The sequence below is a fragment of the Sphaeramia orbicularis genome, chromosome 15, assembly GCF_902148855.1.
Source record: "Sphaeramia orbicularis chromosome 15, fSphaOr1.1, whole genome shotgun sequence".
Lineage (NCBI taxonomy): Eukaryota > Metazoa > Chordata > Actinopteri > Kurtiformes > Apogonidae > Sphaeramia > Sphaeramia orbicularis.
In genome coordinates this window covers 41,190,114-41,211,633 of record NC_043971.1, presented here as the reverse complement: position 1 = coordinate 41,211,633, position 21,520 = coordinate 41,190,114, and the positions used below count along the sequence as shown (strand labels likewise).

Below are 21,520 nucleotides of genomic sequence, written 5' to 3'. Positions count from 1 at the left end.
GAATGACCTCAAATTCAATTACACACAAATCTGTGAAACAACCTATGATAATATATTTTGGCACAACCAAATAAATATTTGACATTTCCATGTGGAAATTATCATCTTATTTGCCAACAGCCGATATCAATAACAACATGGTCTCTACAGGATGATATATCTGTGCTTCCACAGAAATTTCAGCTTAGTCTTATTAACATGCCGCGATGAGGGAAAAAAAAGAGACTAAACAAATATACTGTTCAGCTGAATCCAACAGGTTGTGGACAGTATTTAGACAGAGAAGGGGGAGATTTTACTCTCAAATGAAGTTCAGTCGACAAAAAAAATCAGCTCTAAGCCCTAGAGGTAGAATCTGAAGGTGTGTTTGTTTACATTAATGCCAGTGTACAACATACTCCTCACTAAATACAATTAACGCACCAGTCCTGCAGCACTAAAGACACCAAGCACTGTGAACCACGGAATTCAGAGGATGTTCTTGCCAGCTTGGACTTGATCTTTCTAAATTAACAGACTGGTCCAAGTACAAAAATGGTATCAATGTGGACATTAACTGAAATTCAGCCCTAGTTGAACTTTCACAAGGAGAGCATAGGACACTGAGTCAATGAGACAATCGATTGACTTCAGGAGACGACTGCTGCATTATAAGACAAGCTTCTGCATTGCAGATGGTACTTCTGTATACCATTACAACAATCTATAGTACCAAGCAGAAGACATTTAAACATATTAGTGTACACACATTCCATAAAGAGAGCATCTACACATAGATAAATACACAAACATTAAATTTAACAAAAAATGCTCAACCTACGCACAAAAAACATTCATTCCAATAATAGCACATCTGTCATAAAAACCCATAAGACGTGTACATGATGACCTCTCTCAGGTCTGCTCTGCCTGCAGCTGACATCTGAAAGGACCACTGAATAATTAAACATAAAGACCTGATTGGTCTGCAGTCTCACATGATACGTATGTCCTCCTACGTTCATCACCAGGCAGCGGACAACATGACCGATCTGATATGTAACCGCTCGTGACCCAGACAAGATAAGTTAGTTTATATTCTGATACCACACACATATAGTACGCCTCTTTAATGTTCATTAGCCGAATGTGCAGAGATTAGAAAGACTCACCAAATGAAATGCATCTCAGTCAGATTAGACAGCAATTCTCACAGCGCTTTTTGCACTGATTGGCTGAAGAATCACAGTCAGATCCCATTAAGATCCAAGCCAATTAGATTGTGTAGAACAATACCACACACTGTATCATGCTAAAAGTGATCTTGTTTTGAAGACAGGATTACAAGCAGGATTTCAGCCAAGAACCAAATTTGCCCTTCAGTTTCACATTATCCCACTACAACAATGCACATTTCATTAGCCCAGCCTGCATATCTTTTATTTAACGCGCAAACACACCTCTCGTCACCCACTGTAACAGTGCAGACATTTTGGGAAGCCAATTACTTTGTCATTAAGATTTTTTTTCTCTTTCCAGTGAGTTATAGTGAGAACAAGGCCATGAGATCCAACAAGACATCATCCATCTTTTATACACTGGTGTAGTGATGGATTTAAGGGTTGATTTTTATAATGTGTCACCAGGGCAGTTGCTTAGCAATTTGTTCATCCCTTTGCAAAACACTAAAATTAAAAGTTCAGCCTTGGTGAGCTGTGCTGTGATAATATCACAACTATGAATGAACATGTCTGTACACCTGCATTTTACATTATACTCAGCTGTGAGAGAAGCAAATGCTAGCACATGCTAAAGCATCCACATGGTCTAATCTACCGTGAGGATTGTATATGTGTGTGTGTGTGTGTGTGTGTGTGTGTGTGTGTGTGTGTGTGTGTGTGTGAGGTTAATCAGCAGAAAGAGCTGGATTTGGACTCAGTAATCAGGAAACAGTCCCAAACCCTTCATTCTAATTGGTTATGACTGCTAGTCAGGGGTAAGTGACAAACGGGCAGGCAGGAGTATTTTTAGCCACTCCTAACCACAAACCAACAGTGAGTGGAGGGGGCAAAGAGGGGGGAGGCTGGAGATTAAACAAGCCCTGTGGTCTCTCCTGGCTGCATCTGATTACATTATGTAAAACAGCACATCCTGGGTTCAAAGAGTAAGAGACACACAACAACAAGAACACTTAGGAATGAGTAATGGAAAAGGCAGAATCACCACAAACAAGATGTAAACACAGGCATGGCTTACCTTCTGTAGACTGGTGGGGTTCAACTGGGTTTTGTCTATAATCTTCACTGCCACCTAGAGACAAAGACAGAAGAAAAAAACAACAGAGGTGTGAGAGTGGGGCGTAGACTGAAGGGAGATAACTACCAAGACGTCAAAACAAGTTATATTTTGTACTTAACAGTGAAATGAATAAACCTCAGTGTTTTACTATTCTGCTGTGAGTTGTTTTGTCAAAACACATCACAGCTGAATCATAGTGGCACCCATTAAAACATGATGAGGTTTGTTTTTTGTTCATTTAAATGTAAAATAAGAGATATCACTTATATAATATTGCAGTTTCATAGATTTGAAGTATGAGATTTAGGGGATTTTAGAGAATTGCAGAAATTCAATGTTTATTACAGTTTATTATAACTCTGTTTTCGTTAGTGTATAATCGTGCAAAAATAAGAATTGTGTTTTTGCTACCTATGACTACATCCACGTGAACACAATTTTATTTATGGCAGCATTTTTAAATGAAAACTATCTACTTCCATATAGTCATTTTACTAAAAACTCAGTTACAAACTCCCAGCAGGACACAAACAAACATCACTTTACCAGGAGAGCTAATAACAGCACAAGACATGAACGCTGACAAAAAGACTGCTTGAAAAACAACTCAACATTTACTATGATTAAAAAAAAAGAGAAAAGAAAAGAAAGAAACTCCTGTAATCTAGTATCTATGTTAAATTATCAGCTGGTAATTAAGATTGACACTGTGTTCTTCCTGATACTTATGACATCAGTGTGACAACTCAGGAGGCAGTGGTGTGGGTGTTTTCTGTCTGTCTCGAGTTTTTTAACTTAAAACAGGATGGGAGAGATACCAAAACACTCAGTGTAAGAGATTCTAAAATGGAAAAACATATAAACGATAGTTGTCAATGAACCAAAGTTTTGAAATATGTATTAGTATGTACATGGCCTTAGAGCACAGGTGTCAAACATGCGGCCCGGGGGCCAAATCCAGCCCACCAAAGGGTCCAGTCCGGCCCTTAGGATGAAGTTGTGAAATGCAAAAAAACACTGAAGATATTAACAATCCTTTTAGTTCAGGTTCCACATTCAGACCAATTCAATCTCAAGTGGGCAGGACCAGTAAAATACTATCATAATAACATAAATGATGACAGCCCTGCGATGAACTGGCGACTTGTCCAGGGTGTACCCCGCCTTCGCCCTATGTAGCTGGGATAGGCTCCAAGCGACCCCCGTGACCCTAGTGAGGATAAAGCGGGTTCAGAAAATGAATGAATCAATGAATGACAACTCCAAATTTTTCTCTTTGTAAATGTCAATATTTTCACGTATTTACACTAAAACAAAGTATAATTTCACAAAAAACATGAATAACCTGAACAAATATGAACAACCTGAAATGTTTTAAGAAAAGTAGGTACAATTTTAACAATATTCTGCCTGATATTAAATGTTTTGTGTATTTGTAGTGATCTGTAAGTTATAATGAACATGTGGAAATGATAAACTGAGGCAGAATATTGTTAAAATTACACTTATATTTGTATTATGTATCACTTATATACTTGTATTGTATATATATATATATAGATATATAGATATATAGATATAGATATAGATAGATAGATAGATAGATAGATAGATAGATAGATAGATAGATAGATAGATAGAGAGATAGAGAGATAGATAGATAGATAGATAGATAGATAGATAGATAGATAGATAGATAGATAGATAGATAGATAGATAGATAGATAGATAGATAGATAGATCTTTTATTCTGTTTATTATTTATTTATTTGTTCCATTGATGGCTGTTTGTGGGATGTTCATGCGATGGGTCAGAGTGTTTTTCTTCTTGTACTGCTGCTGTTGTAACAAAGCAATTTCCTGCAAAGGATCAATAAAGTATCTATCTATCTATCTATCTATCTATCTATCTATCTATCTATCTATCTATCTATCTATCTATCTATCTATCTATCTATCTATCTATCTATCTATCTATCTATCTATCTATCTATCTTATTTTTTCAGTTTGTTCATGTTATTCACATTGTTTGAAAGGATAGTTTGTAGATGTAAACATTTTCATTGTTTAAGTTTACTTTTTTCACTCTGAAACAGAGAAAATTTTGGAGTTGACATTATTTATAGGTTATTATGTTATTATTTTACTGGTTCGGCCCACTGCAGATCAAATTTAGCTGAATGTGGCCCCTGAACTAAAATGAGTTTGACACCTCTGCCTTAGAATGTACTATTTCTCTTCGTTGTGATCCAAGTCTCTTTACAGTCCATCATGTTCTGCAGGCACTTTTCTACAGTAGTTCAGAACAGGTTTCTTCTTCTTCACACTTTTTTTCTATTTTGTGGTGGGTGGCATCCAGCATTAAGGCAAATCACTGTCACCTAATATGTTTGAGAATCACCCACCAAACACTGGCTCTGACAAGGGGCTACAACTTCACACTTAGATGTCACTAAACATCACACGCTGACCCTTTAATGCAGACAAACTCACAAGTCAACTGTCCCTGTGTAGCTGCGTTTCAGTGTCAGTACGTATGTCTCTGCAGGGTGGTGATGTACTGTTGGCTCGGCAGATCTTGCTAGGCAGCAGTCTGATCCATCCATCTCAATAATCACCCCAAAGTGCTCCCTGAAACAGACCTGCTTCCCTCACTTTCTCAAGCCTCAGCAGCTTTCACAAAGCCACAAGCTGCTCCATAGTGCAGACTCACCAGTAAACCCATCAATTATACATTAAGTGATTGACGGAGCAGTTTTACAATGTTATGAAATTACACTGATCTGATACAAATGGTCTTCTCTGTTAATTTGTTTTTCCACACAAATATGTTTAAAGTGTTTTTTACACAGATTCAGGAATGATTAAACTGGATGCCATTAGTGTGCTTTGGTGAAGACTCAGTTTGTGGTCAACCCCAAGGGTAATTACAACAACATTACTGAAAGCACATAGCTCTGAGGATGGCAACGTCAGCCGGTTGCTGGTCTGTTGGTTTAAACCACTCTAGAGCGGAATGACCTCTGGGACCTCAGGGGTGGGAGTTGTTTATTGGGTGTATTCTAATGTCTTTTTCACATTTCAAACCATTTTAAGAAGGTTCAAGATTATTCCAAGCTCGTGCTTGTTAAAGCAGCATATATGCACCTGAATTACTTCCCTCATGATGAACAACTTCGAAGATGACTCCATCATAAACACAATCCGCTTGTTTACATAACAAACCGAAACGTCACTTGGGCCAAGGGATGTAATGATTACCGGTATAATGATAAACCGTGGTAAAATTGCAGACGGTTAGTATTACCGTTTAAATTCTAATTATCATGATAACTGTGTTTGATTACCGTGCTTTTCCGGAGAAAACGCCTATGTAAAGATATGCTTTTATGTCAAATATTTGAGTATAGTTTAATTCATTGTAATTTTGATTTTCTATACCTAATACTTGGAACCAATATTCACTTTTAAAGTGTTTGAAAAGGTTTGTTAAGCATCTTTGTGTTATTTATGCAATAAATTATATACATTTTTCAAATCGGATTTTATATCTCTTTTGTGTGTCTTTAGTCCTTTTATGTTGATATAGTAGGTTAAAGTGAAAAAATAATAGACAGATGATATAAATGAAGTTGTGCTGAAAAAAAAAAACATCCCAAATATGGGTATAGTAAACATTTGTTTATATAGTATATAAAGGCAAAATCAAAAGGACTGAAAAACGGACATAATAGGCTCAGACCACTAAGGGTTAATATTTGAATGTTTCTGCCAACAGAAGGTACATTGTGCCGATTATTATTATTATTATTATTTTTTTTTAATACAACTTGGTTAAATTATTTCAGTGTGTGCATTAGTACTTTTTGAACAGCACAATTTCAACAATACCATGATAACAATGATAACCGTGATAATTTTGGTCACAATAACCGTGATATGAAATTTTCATATCGTTAAATCCCTACTCGGGCCTTTCCGGAAATTTTGTCACGAAGTGCATTGTGGGAATGGTGACCAAATGAAAGCAGCTTCTCACAGATTCTGCAAGAAAATGAGCCAGATCGCTACGACATAAAATAATACAGTCCACCAGGGTTGTTTTAAAGAATGAGTATAGTTAGTGCAAGGAGGTAAAGGCGAAATTTGGGTTCAGCACTCACAAAGAGACAGCCAAATTGCTGCTGCATGGAAATCCCATTCCCACAATGCACTTAGCAACAAAATTTCCGAAAAGGCCCAAGTGATGTTTCAGTTTGTTCTGCAGTGGACTGTGTTTATGATGGAGTCATCTTTGAAGTTGTTCACTGTGAGGGAAGTGATTCAGGTGCATAAGCACAGAAAGACTAATGGATTAGTGATAATTAGGCTATCACTGGGGTTTTACAAATTTGAAAAACAAAATTGTGATGAAAGTCATACGCTGCTTCAATGTCAGTTACCTGCAGGAAATAAAGTCAATCAAGCTTATACCATTACAAACCAATGGTCAAAATTGTAAATATGATCACATCACTGCAAAATAAATCCCACCAAAGTGATGCAGGGTCTTGTGTTTTATAATGACTGGTTTGGTCTACATTAACCTGGTTATTACCAAATGAAAAAAATGGTTTGAAAATCAGAACTGAGCCCATAGCAACAATGTGACCACAAGCTGGTGATTCATAAGAGCAACCATCGATACTGAAATAATAGACCACAGAGAGGAGTAAGTGACCAATTAGAATAGATTATGCAACACAACTATGTAACACATAAAGTACTAAAGTGTTTTTCAACCTTGGGGTTGGGACCCCACATGGGGTCGCCTGGAATTCAAATTGGGTCACCTGAAATTTCCAGTAACTGATAAAAATATAAATAAAAACTTGCTACTAAAAAATGTATGGTGAGTACATAAAAGACATGACAAATTCTGAAGCTGAAACTGAAGTACTGTGATACTGTTTATCTTCCAAATGTTCATTGTGGTCGGTTTCAGATGCTGCAGCTCTTTCATAATTCATAGTTTGAGTTATTGTTTGTTCAGTATTAATTGTCAGCCTTGTAAATCCAAGCTGGACTGACTGTACATATCCTGACCAAGGAAAATAAAATTCTCACTTTGTGCAGTAATCTACACCTGGCTTTTCTGCCTCCGTCCATAATAATATACATTATATAGACTAAATGTCATCTAAAATTAATGTTTATTTGCAGCATAGTATAGCAAACTATTACATGATCCAAAACAAATTACTTTTGGCAAAAAAAAAAAAAAAAAAAGTCTCAGTTTTGAATGTCTGGGGTCGCCACAAATTTGTAATGTTAAAATGGGGTCACAAGCCAAAAAAGGTTGGGAACCACTGTACTAAAATGACTGAATAACAAATGTGTATGCAGCAATTTATCATACCCCCCCAAAAAAAACATTAAAAAACTTAACACTTCACAAATAACTTTTTTCATTTATCTTTGTTTCAGTTTCAATTTTCCAACTAATGTTGTACTGTGACATTTTACATCTACATTACTTTTCATTTGACCAAACAAGTACATATCTGAGATTTGTTTTCTCATTTTTATCCTCCACATTATGCATACATTCAAAATTTGTTTGTGTTATCGCTGTTTAATAAGGTTTTCAGCTCTGATTTGCAAAAATGAGAGAAAGGTAAAAAAAATTCCCATTGGAGACAAATGATAACATGAAAGCATCGACTAATATTCCTAATAAGAGCATTACTGTGTGTCTGGCCTTATTAGAGCTTAATAAGCATGCTTCAGTGGATGCCGACTCTGGCTTCAATCCCAAGCAGGCTGTTAAGGGGAAAACCAGAAAGCAAGTGCTGAGTCATGGTGGAGAGAATTCAGGTTATTCATCCCGAGCAGGGTTTCCCCAAGACCTACAATGCAAGTCAGAGGGGCAGTTACTTGAACCCAAACCCAGGAACTAATAAGTAAGCTTTGTAACAGCAATGTAGTGTCGGTAAAACAAACAGCACAGCAGGGAGAGAGCAAAGCGGACTGCAGTGTATGTAGATGCAGGCAGTACGCAGGTGGTGTCTATTTGCAGCCTGTCTTAGGTGGGCAGGTGCACAGACAGACCTCACTTCTCTCCTCTCTGCTTCCTCCCGTCATGGACCAAACTCAGGTGGACTCATGAGTGCATGCATATCCACGCCTGCGGGCGCTCGATTTGTCCTCATATGTCACTCCATTGTTTAAACTTCTACTCTTCCTTTCGCACAACTCAAAAATATACATGACATTTCCACAGTCCTGCAGTATTTCCCTTTTTGTTCTGATGTGATGAATGCGTGGATGTCTGAGTATCAGATGCCGGTGTTCGTGTGCATGTGGGTGAGTGTGTGTGTTCCCTCTCTAATGGATTTGAGGGTGAATAATTCAGTTCCACAGTGACAGAAGGGCAACGTGCATCACTGTTAATTATTCAGCGCATTTGTAACACATGGGCCATATGCTCGTCACCGTATGCAGGTCCTAGTGGCGTGCACACACACACACACATACACATAAAAATATGAAAAACACATAAAAAACATAACCATGTGTGTATTCACATTGATATCAAGAAGGGGGAAACTTGGCCATGCCATCACTTATGTGCTGAAGTGCTTTACTTCCTGTGCTTTAATTTCCCTCTGTGGTCACAGCACAGCAGGGTCATAATCTTAGAGGGGAACTATGTGAGGTGACTGCAACATATCTCACATCTGAAAACAGAAGTCACTACTATTGGACAGATAATAGTGATATGGGTCAAGTCAAGGCTGGAGGGACTGAGCAAAAAAAGCCAAACAGTTGCAGGTCCCGATTGTCTTCATTAGGGGTCACTCGATTATCAGACCAGATATTCAGCTTTTATAAGATTATTTGTGATTAACCCTTTCATACATAGTGGTCACTACAGTGGACAGGTATTCTACAGCTGTTCTCCTATATATTCATTAGTTTTGTTGTTTTAGTTCCATATCAGCCGACACAGTGGACACTTGTGCACCATCCCATAACACACTGACATTCATACCATTACTGTAACTTTATGTTCTTGATAAACCTGATATGCATTAACATGGCTGAGTGTAAATCAATGGTAAGTTGTTATTAGACTGCAATTAACAGTTTTTTCAATATTATCTCCATGAGGTATGAACTATTATTAGAATAAGATAAAAGGTGACTAAACATCAGATTACCTGCAACAAAAATGTTTTTGTTTCATAGTTTTCACACTTTCTGATATTTCTTTGCTTCAAAAATGAAACGCACGATGTCCAAATGAGTGGACATTTTTGCAACTCTATAAAAAATAGGTTAATTAAAAAAAAAGAAATTCAATCTCATTGTTTTTTTCATGCCTAAAGAGGAATAAAAACACTCAGGAAAAAAATCTTGACTGAGGTTCTCATAATTCATGCGTCAAAGGGTTAATTTAGGTCTACTTTGGCTCTGATGCACCCGTCCCACTCTCTGTCTACAGTCATCACCATGTGGTCTCAAACACCCATAGCCAGGCGTGACAGGTGACATGTCATGAATAGTAGCCTATCAACACTAAAATGAGAACAGAACCTTTGTTTATTACTATATATGGGAACTTATTATTGATATTTTTGTCAATATGTGACATATTATTACAGTAAAACAGCTTTCTTTACTGTCTATACTCTCAGGTATATTCATAAAGTTGGAGTTATTCAAAATTTTAACGCCCAAAGTTCCATATATCTAATATCTATTGGTATCTCTGAAAATCCCTAGTGTTCGGAACTGGTTTTATTGTTAAGTAGGTATATTTGACCCTTGACCAGATGAAAAATACTGAGCCTGTGTAGGTTGAGCTCAGACAATTAAAGGTTCAATGTGTAATACTTAGGTTACATTCACACTGCCAGCCCTCATGCTCTCTTAAGATTTATTGCTTAGAGGTTGCTTCTATTGTTTGGCTGCTCACCTTGTGGTTTTAAGACGTGGCCACTGTCACAGTGCTGTGTGAACGGTTATAGCGCTGAAGTAACTCACATAAGAAAAAGCACAATAACAAACACGTCACATGCAGAAAACCGTGAAGTTAACCCATAAAGACCCAGTGCAGTGCTGCTTTTGTGGCAGTTCCCAAAATGAATTTTTCTCTATTTTTACCCTTTCTTAAGTGATTTATCCCCATTTACTCTAATATTAACCCATGTATTTTGCATTTTTGAGTGAAGATCAGGTATTTTCCTAGATTTAATGTGCTGATTATCTAGATGCTCATTGAAGCTCAGACTGAAGTTGAGCGTTATTATATCCAAAATGAAGAAAACTGAAGGAAAAGATTCTGCAAAATATATTGTTAACTGAACATACAATAAGTGTCTCCATCCACTATCATTGATCCAACTCCATGGGTTTTACTGGTGAATCAATGTTGTAGAAGATGATGGTGTTTCCACAGTAACTACGGAGCCTCTGAACGTCCAAATGGGTCATATCTGATGACCATGAAAAGATGACAAACTGTATTTTACACCAATAATTTACTTGATTGATAGAATTAGTGGATCAATAGGTATGAAACATTTTATATCAGTGAATGATTTTGGTTGCCGATGGATGTTTGGGTCTTTATGCTTAACAGAGAAATCTGAATTCAATTGCAAAGTTTAATTTGGAGGTTGATGTGCAGTGAATACAGGGGAATTTTTCAGCAGATGATGATGATGATGATGACTAGAAAGAGTCAGGATTTTAATTGTGGAGCAATCACTGCTACTTTTGTAACCTGGTGTGTGTAAAGAGGTGAATGCGTAACACAAATGAATTTTCAGGTTGTCGACAGTTCATTACAAGTAAAGAGGTAAATATAGGAATGTGAGAGCAGGGAGCAGGGATCTCCTATCTGAAGCTTCAGAATCTGTTCGTAAGAATACACAAATTTTCCAATACAAAGTCACGTGATAAAAATTGTTTACATTAATTTCCAGTCAAATTCACAGATCATCCTCCCCCTTCTGACACAAAATGATTATTTGCCAGTCAGCTGTCAGTAATGTTAAAACAATAGACAATGTCAGCAGGCCACCAATCACACACCAGATTTGACAACAATTGCTAAAAAATAAACTATTCTCATGGGAAATGGAGTAGTACTATATATTTTTTTCCCACAAACATGAAGGACAATTATGTCTTGTTTGTAGTCTGATCATGTCAGTCTTAAAAACTGTAACATTAAGGATCACTTCACCAAACTTTTGATGGTACTTTCCTTCTGGTAGCAGTCTAGGTGTGATAGCAGAATATCATCATGTTTCTAAACAAAAAAGAAGCTTGTTCAGCTGGTTTGAAATCAGCTGTGCAAAAAAACCCCAATAAAACATTATCAATAAAAATAAAACATGAGTAGCTCTAGGGTACTTTCATTTTTTTTTAGACTTGCTCTCAGAGGAATTAAGGTCGGAGATTCCCAGTCTAGAGTGATGCAAAAGTTGCAGGAGTCCTGTTATTCTGATATGTTCAGATGGAGGTTGTATAGCAAGTAGAGATGCATATTTTTTGATTAAAGCTATACCGTATGATGTGGCATTTTTACACTTTTCTTTTGTCATCTTAAAATGCTCCTAATAAGTGTGTGTCAAACTAAAATGTAAAAGAAATCCACCAGGTATTGAAACTCAAAAATGTTTAATTCTCATATATTTCTAATAAAAGTCTGACCAATCATTTTAGTCGGTCCGAATACAATTATTGGCCGAACCTGACTGAGCCTCCTGTCAATCATCCATTATGGCCGCCCAGCATCCAATCCATTATCGCCGCCTCACATCCAATATGTGTCCCTCTGACTCCAACGCTTCACTGGCGCTGCTCCTCCTGTCACTGACCACAGTCTACTGTCTAGGATGTGTATGGATAGAACTGACATGCACATGTGGAAGGGATTAAACGGATTTATGAACAGAAACGACAACTGAGGGGCACAAACGGGAGTCTGATGAATGAAGGATGGAGATAAAAGTCCAGAAGTCAGCTGTACTGGACTGAACAGGTCTGCATAAAGCTCAGCTTTTATGACTGTGGGACTCATACAGGTGCATGTACATGGTCTCACACAATGTAAGATGATGTAGGATGATAATTGTATGGACTATGAAACCTCAAATGTCCACGGAAAATTTGCGGAGGCCGCGCATTCACAGTGCGCGCGCCCATCCCCTGGGCACTGCAGTGAAGACACTGACCCAGTACTGCACAGACCAGGTCTACTGATGGAACAGGAGCCGCGGGCCCGCGGCAGGTGGATGATGCATCTGATTACTGAGGGAGGGGTCCACGGACACGTCAAAACGGACCGGACCTCCGCCTCTGCTTCCTCCTCCGTTTCCATCGTGCATCAGGAGAGAGGAGGAGAGAGGAGGAGAGAGGAGGAGAGAGGAGGAGGAGCCTCAGAGCTCAGGCAGAGGGAAGGGGGCAGGGCTTTGGAGGGAGGCGGGTTGTTCATGTTCAAACTTTTACTAAGTGCTGTGAGAAATGCCACATCGGTAGGTATAGTTTTAATCGATTAATTATTAGATGGTTGACCTTATCGATCGATTAACCATTAATTGATAAGCAGCGATTTTCCTGAGAACCTGAATTTCTCTTTTGATAGGGTCTATAAGAATAAAAGCTAAATACTGTTTATATACTTCATTAAAAAAAGCATGTCATATTCCTTAATGACTGATTTATTGTACCATTGGATACAGTTCAGGCAATGACATTTATGGAGTGGAACTAAATAAATTCTGCAGAGAAATTCGCTAAAAAAAAAATGAATCTGAAGAGAGGCAGGTTAGAAGAAATGGGCATTTCTGACATTGCATCACTGACATGATGGAGCGAGATTTTAGCGGAGATGCTGTGGGACATACCTGTGGCCCGGATCAGGAGCCTGGAGGATGTTTTCAACTTCTGTCTCACTGACCAGATAGTCTAGATTACCGTGGACTAGACCATCCTCCAGGGAAAATGCTCCATCCGGGACCAGTCCAGTACCGACCCCACATTTGTGCATGTATTTAGGTGGGGGTGCACCGCTCCCACAAACAGATGGGCCGGTCTGTGTTTCGCTCCACTATGTCCCTAAACCCATTCTAACTCATCAACACCATGATCCAGTTCAATGACCAGCTATCCCAGTCACGGTGTTGCAGCGCAGACAAACGGCCAGCCTTCGGACAGGTGTGGACAGGTGTGGACAGATGTGGACAGGTGTAGACAGGTGTGGACAGAGGTGGACAGGTGTAGACAGGGTGACTCTGTTATTCAACTTCAGCAATGAAGCCTAGTTTGGGCAGTAGCGCCCCCTACTCTCGACACCACAATTCCCGCCGTGGAAAAGGGCAATTAACTGACATTTAATAATTTCATCAAGCAAATTCTTATCAACATTTAACTGATAGTCAATTAATTGTTTACATCCCTAATAGCAAGCAAAAAAGTCTGTATCTGATTTATGTCCACATTTGGAAGAAACAAAATCAGAATTGAAAACATCGAACTGCATATGATTTGTCCACATTCCTTCTGACTTAAAAAAACAGATCTAAGTTGCATATAAGAAAGAAAAAAAATTGGATTTCCACCACATTTGTCCGAATGTATCATCTATGACATTTTTCTACAAATGTACAACTGTCACAGCCAACAGAATACTCCTCAAAACCTCCTCTAGAGCGTGAATGAGTGAGAGCCAGTATTTGTTTTGTCTATACTGAGCTTCATTGTGAAAGAATTCTAACTCTGGACCACATTCTAACATACTGGGTGATAGTAATGCACTTTAACACTGGATGATACCTGTTATAAAAAAAAAAAAAAAAGAGAGAGAGAGAAAGAGGTCTGCTCTGGTTCTCAGCCTCTTTAGACACAGCTCATTCTAAGGTCACAAAAACAGGCTAATTATGAATATTATAGACCTCCTTTATCTCCCTGAATCTCACACACGGGACCATAAAAAACCTATCGAAATCTGTTCTCTCAGTTTTATAACTTTAGTAAAATTGAAATGTGAGATGATACACAAGGCTGACAAGATAAGAATATGTCACCTTATAATTACTGTTAATTTTCTACATCTGTAACACTTTACTTTTTCCTGTAAAAATTGGATTATAATTACATGGATCAAACCGTAACATACCAAATGATTTAACTTATCAACCTTTCATCCATTACAACAAACTATTCAAACTAGGGATGCAAACAATTAACCGATTATCAATTATTTGTCGATAAGAACAGCATCTCCGCTGAAATCTCGCTCCATCATGTCAGTGATGCAAAGTCAAAAAATTCCATTTCTTCTAAACTGCTCCTCTTCAGATCCATTTATTTTATTGAATTTCTCTGCAGAATTTATTATGTTATACTCCATAATGTCATTGTCTGTACTGTATCCCCAATGGTACAATAAATCAATCATTACGGAATATGACATGCTTTTTTCATGAAGTATATAAACAATATTTAGCTTTATTTTTATAGACCCTATTGAAAGAGAAATTCAGGTTCTCAGGAAAATCGCCACTTATCAATTAATTGTTAATCGATCGGTAAGGTCAACCAACTAATGATTAATGGAGTAATCGATAATTTGCATCCCTAATTCAAACATGAAAATGAATTTCCACCAACTACATAAATGTTTAACAATAGTTTTTTAAGAATCAATTAATTAAACCAGACAATTCTGTAAACTGAAAAATAAATAAATAAATAAAAAATCCTGGCCCAGCACTAGTTTTTAGCAGATGAGGCCATATGGCAAGTGTTTCCATCACTGAGCAGAGTGTGTGTGTGTGTGTGTGTGTGTGTGTGTGTGTGTGTGTGTGTGTGTATGTGTGTGTATGGGTGTGTGTGGGTGTGTGTGTGTCGGTGTATGTGTGTATCCAAAAGCCCAAACACATACTGTAATCACCCACTTCAGCAGATAGAGGACACTCTACCACATGGAGGTGACTGCTGTTCTGTTTCACTTCCCTTTCAATCCCACATCTTGTTTTTTTTCTCCCTTTTTAAATGTTTTAGCTGTGAGCAAAATCCGAATTACCACACACACACACACACACGCACACACACACACACGAAGAGAACATGGGGTTTAGTAGGTTATGTTCTTTCCACCTGTTCTCCCCCTCTCATTCTGATCATGTCTTTGCATTCTGATGAGCCAGCAAAGGCACACAAAGCAGAGCCTGACCTTCTATGCAATGAGTGGGCCGCATACCCAATATGCCTGTTTAACATTAGCAGCAAAGGACACACTGGGTGGATCAAACTGGACCTCAGAGGACACAGATACCTTCAATGCTATACTTATTTTCCCATTTACTTATAGTGGTTTTTTGCAATGGTGATAGTCTTAGCTATATTTGCAGATGTTTTTAGACATGATTTCTGCCTTAACCCCAGTTTCATGAAACAGGACTTTGCTTTTGTAATGTGTTTTTCCATTGATAAAAAAAAAAAAAGTATTCTCCCATTATCTCAGCACAAATCAGTGGCTTTAATAGTAGCAACAAGAATGGCAAAAAAAATTGTGAGTGAGATATATGTAATGGAACTGTTGACCAATAAGATAAGGACTCAAGAAGAACAATGTTGAGAAAAGTGGGAGAAATAGTCTGTTTATACGACAGGCTAAGGACGATCTTATTGATAACAACACTGGAGCAAACTGTAGAGACATGGCAATCCACTATGTTCTTTTTCTTTTGACATTTGTATTTCTTTATTTTTCTTTTTGTCTTCCTTCTGTACATCCATATCTGCTACATGTTCTTAAAAAAAGAAACAGTGTTAAAAAAAAAAGAATGTAATCAACATATAGATTTAAGAGTAACCTATAGAAAAGAGGCACTAGAGGCCTAGGAAAGAATACTCAGCATATATAATATTAACTTACCTATAAATACGATACTGTAACTCATTTTATATACTGACCTTGGTTAACATACTTTCTATTTACACATCCTAGTGTTGGTTGAGGGGGTGCTCATTTGGAGGTAGAGTGTTTTGTGTACAATTCTGTTTATCACTCTGGTTCCCAAAGACTCCGATCATCCAGGTTGTAAAGAAATGTAACTTTCATTATATCATTACTATAAGCAGCACACACCTCCTCTCCTCTTTGTCTAATATGGTAAAAGCACAAATCTCAAAATCAGAGCAAAAGCATAGCCAGAAATAAAGCAGGAGACAACTTTTTCTAGTACTGTCAACAACAATGACATTTTAGATCGGGATTCGGTGCCAAGTACAAAAACTGCAATTGACAGTTTAGTAGCCTCTTCCCATAATTGTATCAGCCCAACGGTAGTATATTTATACAAATCCAGTTCATCTAATGATGAAAAAGAATTATTTTTTGGCTGTGAACACCAGAACACAGACATAGAAGATACTACAGGGTGGGGAAGCAAAATTTACAATATTTTGAGGCAGGGATTGAAAGACAGTGTATGACCAATTAGTTTATTGAAAGTCATGAGAATTTATTTGCCACAAGAAAATTTACATAATAGAAAATGTTTTTTATTCTATGTGTCCTCCTTCTTTCTCAATAACTGCCTTCACACGCTTCCTGAAACTTGCGCAAGTGTTCCTCAAATATTCGGGTGACAACTTCTCCCATTCTTCTTTAACAGTACCTTCTAGACTTTCTCGTAATAGTTTTGCTCATAGTCATTCTCTTCTTTACATTATAAACAGTCTTTATGGACACTCCAACTATTTTTGAAATCTCCTTTGGTGTGACGAGTGCATTCAGCAAATCACACACTCTTTGACGTTTGCTTTCCTGATTACTCATATGGGCAAAAGTTTCTGAAAAGGTATGGATAATAGTGTTAGGTATGATTATGACATCAATATATGTTTGGTTTCAAAACAATTGACGTAGTGCCTGCTGAGAAAAAACAGCTAAATGTTCATTGTAACTTTTGCTTCCCCACCCTGTACACAGGGAAGATGTAGGTAGACAACATCAATATAACAAGTCTATTACTGTCCCTGATCCTGGGTCTTCCAAGTAAATATGTGAAAACAGCAGCCGGCAAAAGACTGTATAATATTCTAACATTTGCAGCAAGGAAAAATATTTTTTTGCAGTGGGTTAGCGACAAGATTCCTTCTGTCTGTGGTTGGCGTAAAATTATTTTTGAACTGATCCCCCTAGAATATCTTATCGATATCATACATAACAGTGTAGATCAGTTCTACAGAGTATGGCGCCCATTTTTGGACTATATTGGACTGGACCTCTCTACTACCCTATTAAAAGGACTGTTGTGCACTTAAGTCACAGGTGTCAAACATGCGGCCCGGGGGCCAAATCTGGCCCGCCAAAGGGTCCAATCCGGCCCGCGGGATGAATCTGTGAAATACAAAAATTACACTGAGGACATTAACAATCAATAGTGTCAAAATCATTTTAATTCAGGTTCCACATACAGACACATACAGTCCAATTAGATTTCAAGTGGGTCAGAACCAGTAAAATATTATCATAATAACCTATAAATAATGACAACCCCAAATTTTCTGGGTTTTTTTGGTGTAAAAAAGTAAAATTACATGAAAATGTTACATTACCAAACCATACTTTTACAAAAAATGTGAATAACCTGAAAAAATATGAACAAATGGAAATGTCTTAAGAACAGTAAATGCAATTTTACCAATATTCTGCCTGTTACTAAATGTTTTGTGCGATTGTAATGCACATGTGTAAATGATAAACTGATAGACGGTGGAAGAATATTGTTTAAATTGCACTTGTTTTTCTTAAGACAATTCAAGTTGTTCATGTTATTCAGATTTTTAAGGAAACTTTGTAGATGTAAACCTGATCATAATATAATTTAACTTTTTTCACTGTTATTATTTTACTGGTCCGGCCCACTTGAGATCAAGTTGGGCTTAATGTGGCCCCTGAACTAAAATGAGTTTGACATCCCTGACTTAAATGATACTCTTAAATGTGACTCCCGTACAATGTAAGTCTGACCTTCCACCTTTTGTATTAAGCTATGTTTTTGTGCTTTTTATAAAGTTTGTTTCATTTTTCTTATTTTATTTCTCCTGTAAGAGCTGTCACGTATGTTTTGTTTTGTGTCTAGTCTTTTAAAGGCATGGTTTTGTTGAATGAAAAACAAAAAATTACAATAAAAACAATGGAGAAAAAAAACCAATTGTATTACTGAATTATACATGATAAAATACCTTTGGGCCTTAGAAAGAAGGGACCACAGTGAGATGTGAGCTCATTAAAAGTGCGCTGGTCAAATCTACAGTTGAAACTTGCCACTTCCCTCCTGTCATTTAAATCTGGCAATTACAGAAAAATGATCCAGTGGTTACTATTCAATATCTGTCAAGTCCTCACACTTGGAACAATCAATCTCCTTAGCAATTTCAAAGATGAGAAAATGCCTCCAACAGCTGTTATCATCCAACTAAATGGAGACAGTTATCATGATTCTGCAACATAACAAAAATAACTGCAATGATATAGTGAGTGTAGTGAGGCAGGTATGTAGTAATTGCAAAGGCCTGTCTTTGTTAAATTTTTATGGGATGGAAGTTGGCTACACAGTGTAAGTAATGTATGCCGGCCGTATGTGGAGTGAACATACTGTGAAACCTGTCTTTTAACTGTCTCTACCTGCAGCACACATACACCATAGTTTTGTGTGATTCAGGCAAACATTTGTGTAATATGTGACAACTAACATCTACCGACTACAGTAGAATATGTATAGGATAATGTTACTGAGCATCTGCCAGCTGGGTCTGGCAAATTGCCCCATAGAGTGTAGTTTAAAAAATTACATTTGCATAGCAGATCTCTGTTACGCATACACCCTATTTGCAGGTGTAGCCAGTTTCATTGATTACAGAGGAAGCTTAACGTTGCAACAGTTTAAACTTGATCAATCCACATGTTACGTGTTCTGTGTAACCAAGAGGTAACGAACAAACAAACAAAGGATGATACTGGAGGTGCATCAGAGCTGTCAGTGTGAGCGCTGAGTCCTGCTGAGTGAAAGACAGCGAGCAGATCACAGGTCATTGTTTTCTCCTTAGGGAAATAGGAACTTTAATTACAGACACACCAAAGCTGGACGTCTATCACTCTGACAGGTCTACAGGGTGTTTTAGTGTGTGTGTGAGAGAGAGAGAGCGTACTCTTCACCCAGCTACAAGAACTAATGTGGTCAAGTCTTTCAGAACAACTCAGAATCCAAAAAATGTAATACCAGAAGGAAATGTTGGTTGAAGTTACCGGACAGAATAACCACACACTTTTACAATATTTTATACTTTATATTTTTCATTTTCACTCGTGTGGTTTTTCTTTCTCTCTGTGATTGCTTGTTGTATGTTGCTGCTGTTAACTGTGAAATTTCGTCATGGTGAGATAAATAAAGTCGTATCTTATCTTATTTTATCTTATTAACTACCAGCTTTTAAAATAGTGGGAAAAAAACACTGTATATACCAACAAAAAAAAAACATCTTACCTCCCGTCCAGTCAGGACATGTCGTGCCAGCTTGACTTTGGCGAAATTCCCCTTCCCAATAGTCTTGAGGAGGCGGTAGTTGCCAATGTGGGGATGCTCCTCGGTAGAAGTGAAAGAGTTGCGGCATCGTGGCAGGCTGTGGCGACTTGCAGATTTTGTTGGCGGGACAGGAGGGTCTGCAAAGCCATCTACCGAGGAATGCTGAAGGAAAGCAATACAATCAGAGATCAGAAACATCCTCATTTCTTACATGACCCTTCACTAGGGCTGAGTATTGCCATGAATTTCCCAAAATGATTCACTTCTCATTAATGGCATTGTAATTTAATTCACTCTCTAATTTAATAGTGAGTTCATTTCAGTTATATCAATAACAATTTTGGTTGAATATGATAATTGTACCTTAAAACCTGGTGCATTTTTTTTTTAAAGTTACATTATCAATTGTACACAAAGCAGTTTTAGCAGCCTCATGATCACACAAGATAAACAGAGCTACACCTTTACTCACCCACAGAGCAGGAACACATTTAAAGAGTGATGTCAACATTGTACTAAACAACACTGAATCCTTTAAATGAAGATTAATTTTAATAAGACAACTGATGTGGTCAGCGTTGCTGCTGGTCTAGCAAGATTCTCAGATCCTCTGTGGCTGTTTGGCACATTCAGTAAATTCTCCTGAGCATAAGCTCACGATACATTGACTGCTCACCTATCAACAATGCAGCAAAGTGCTGCAGTGAAGCTATATTGTGCCAAAGTTGGGATATTCAAAGATTAACTCATTCGTTACATTTTCAATCTAAGGAGTTTCCAAACATCTAAACATAATGGCTGAATGTGCACTGTTATGTGCATACAGTCCAGTGAGAAACTGTATGGGAGACAGTTCCCCCTGTCCCACCCTGACACCTTAACCTCCTAACCTAAAGACCTTATCAGCCACATGACACACTGGATGACAAAAGAGTTAGCGCCTTTATTTTCTTTGAGAAAATCTACAAAACATGAAGCATTTACTTGCGTTGCAGAACTAGTTCCTGTCTTAGTGGTTAAGTTTGATAACTGGTGCTCCTGTGATGTGACGTGTGAAGGTGAATTAGGAACAGCTTTCTGTAAGTACAGCGCTGGCACAGGCTACACACAGTGTCTGCTGGTCTTTTTCCTCTGCTCTACAACAGCTGCTTATGTCAGTCCAGGTCAGAGATCCCATGATCCTCTGCTCCTGAGCACCACACCCAGACAGAGAATAAAGCTTTAGTCTGGTTACCCAGCCTCCACTGCTCCCGTTTCACTGGAGAAATGCTACACCCTGCAGGGTGCGCATCACCTCAGCTAGCCTCCATCCTGTCAGAGGGAGAACTACACTGCAGGATTCATAGAGCCCTCACTGTGTGTTTGGCACTGAGATAAAGGGAGTTTTTCATTAACTGCTGCTAAAATGTAACAACATTGTGTCTAATGCGCCAAATGCTCTTAGATCTCTGTGATAATGGAGTTATTTTTCTGTTCAGCAGCAGGTCAATGTTCGCATTCAAGTGACTTTCCTTCTTTCAAACACCTTTGGGCAGAAATGCATCCTATTGCTGGATTATCTATCTGTATGCAGAACACACACTTGACCTGGCTCTAAACTCTGTTAAATTAAAAGAGGGGAATCTGGAAAGGCAGGTCATTCTGAGTG

At 37.9% G+C, this 21,520-nt stretch overlaps 1 protein-coding gene across 4 annotated transcripts in view; it reads right to left on the bottom strand.

Moving 5' to 3' along the window:
* The window catches only part of LOC115434001 (serine/threonine-protein kinase MARK1), a 53,576-nt gene that overhangs the window by 30,149 nt on the left and 1,907 nt on the right, over positions 1-21,520 (bottom strand). For all 4 annotated transcript variants that reach the window (XM_030155648.1, XM_030155649.1, XM_030155651.1 and 1 more), the window contains exons 2-3: positions 19,834-20,034; positions 2,236-2,289 (exon numbers count right to left, since the gene is read on the bottom strand). In XM_030155648.1, coding sequence (XP_030011508.1) covers positions 2,236-2,289; positions 19,834-20,034 — 255 coding nt within the window. The remainder of the gene's footprint in view (positions 1-2,235; positions 2,290-19,833; positions 20,035-21,520) is intronic.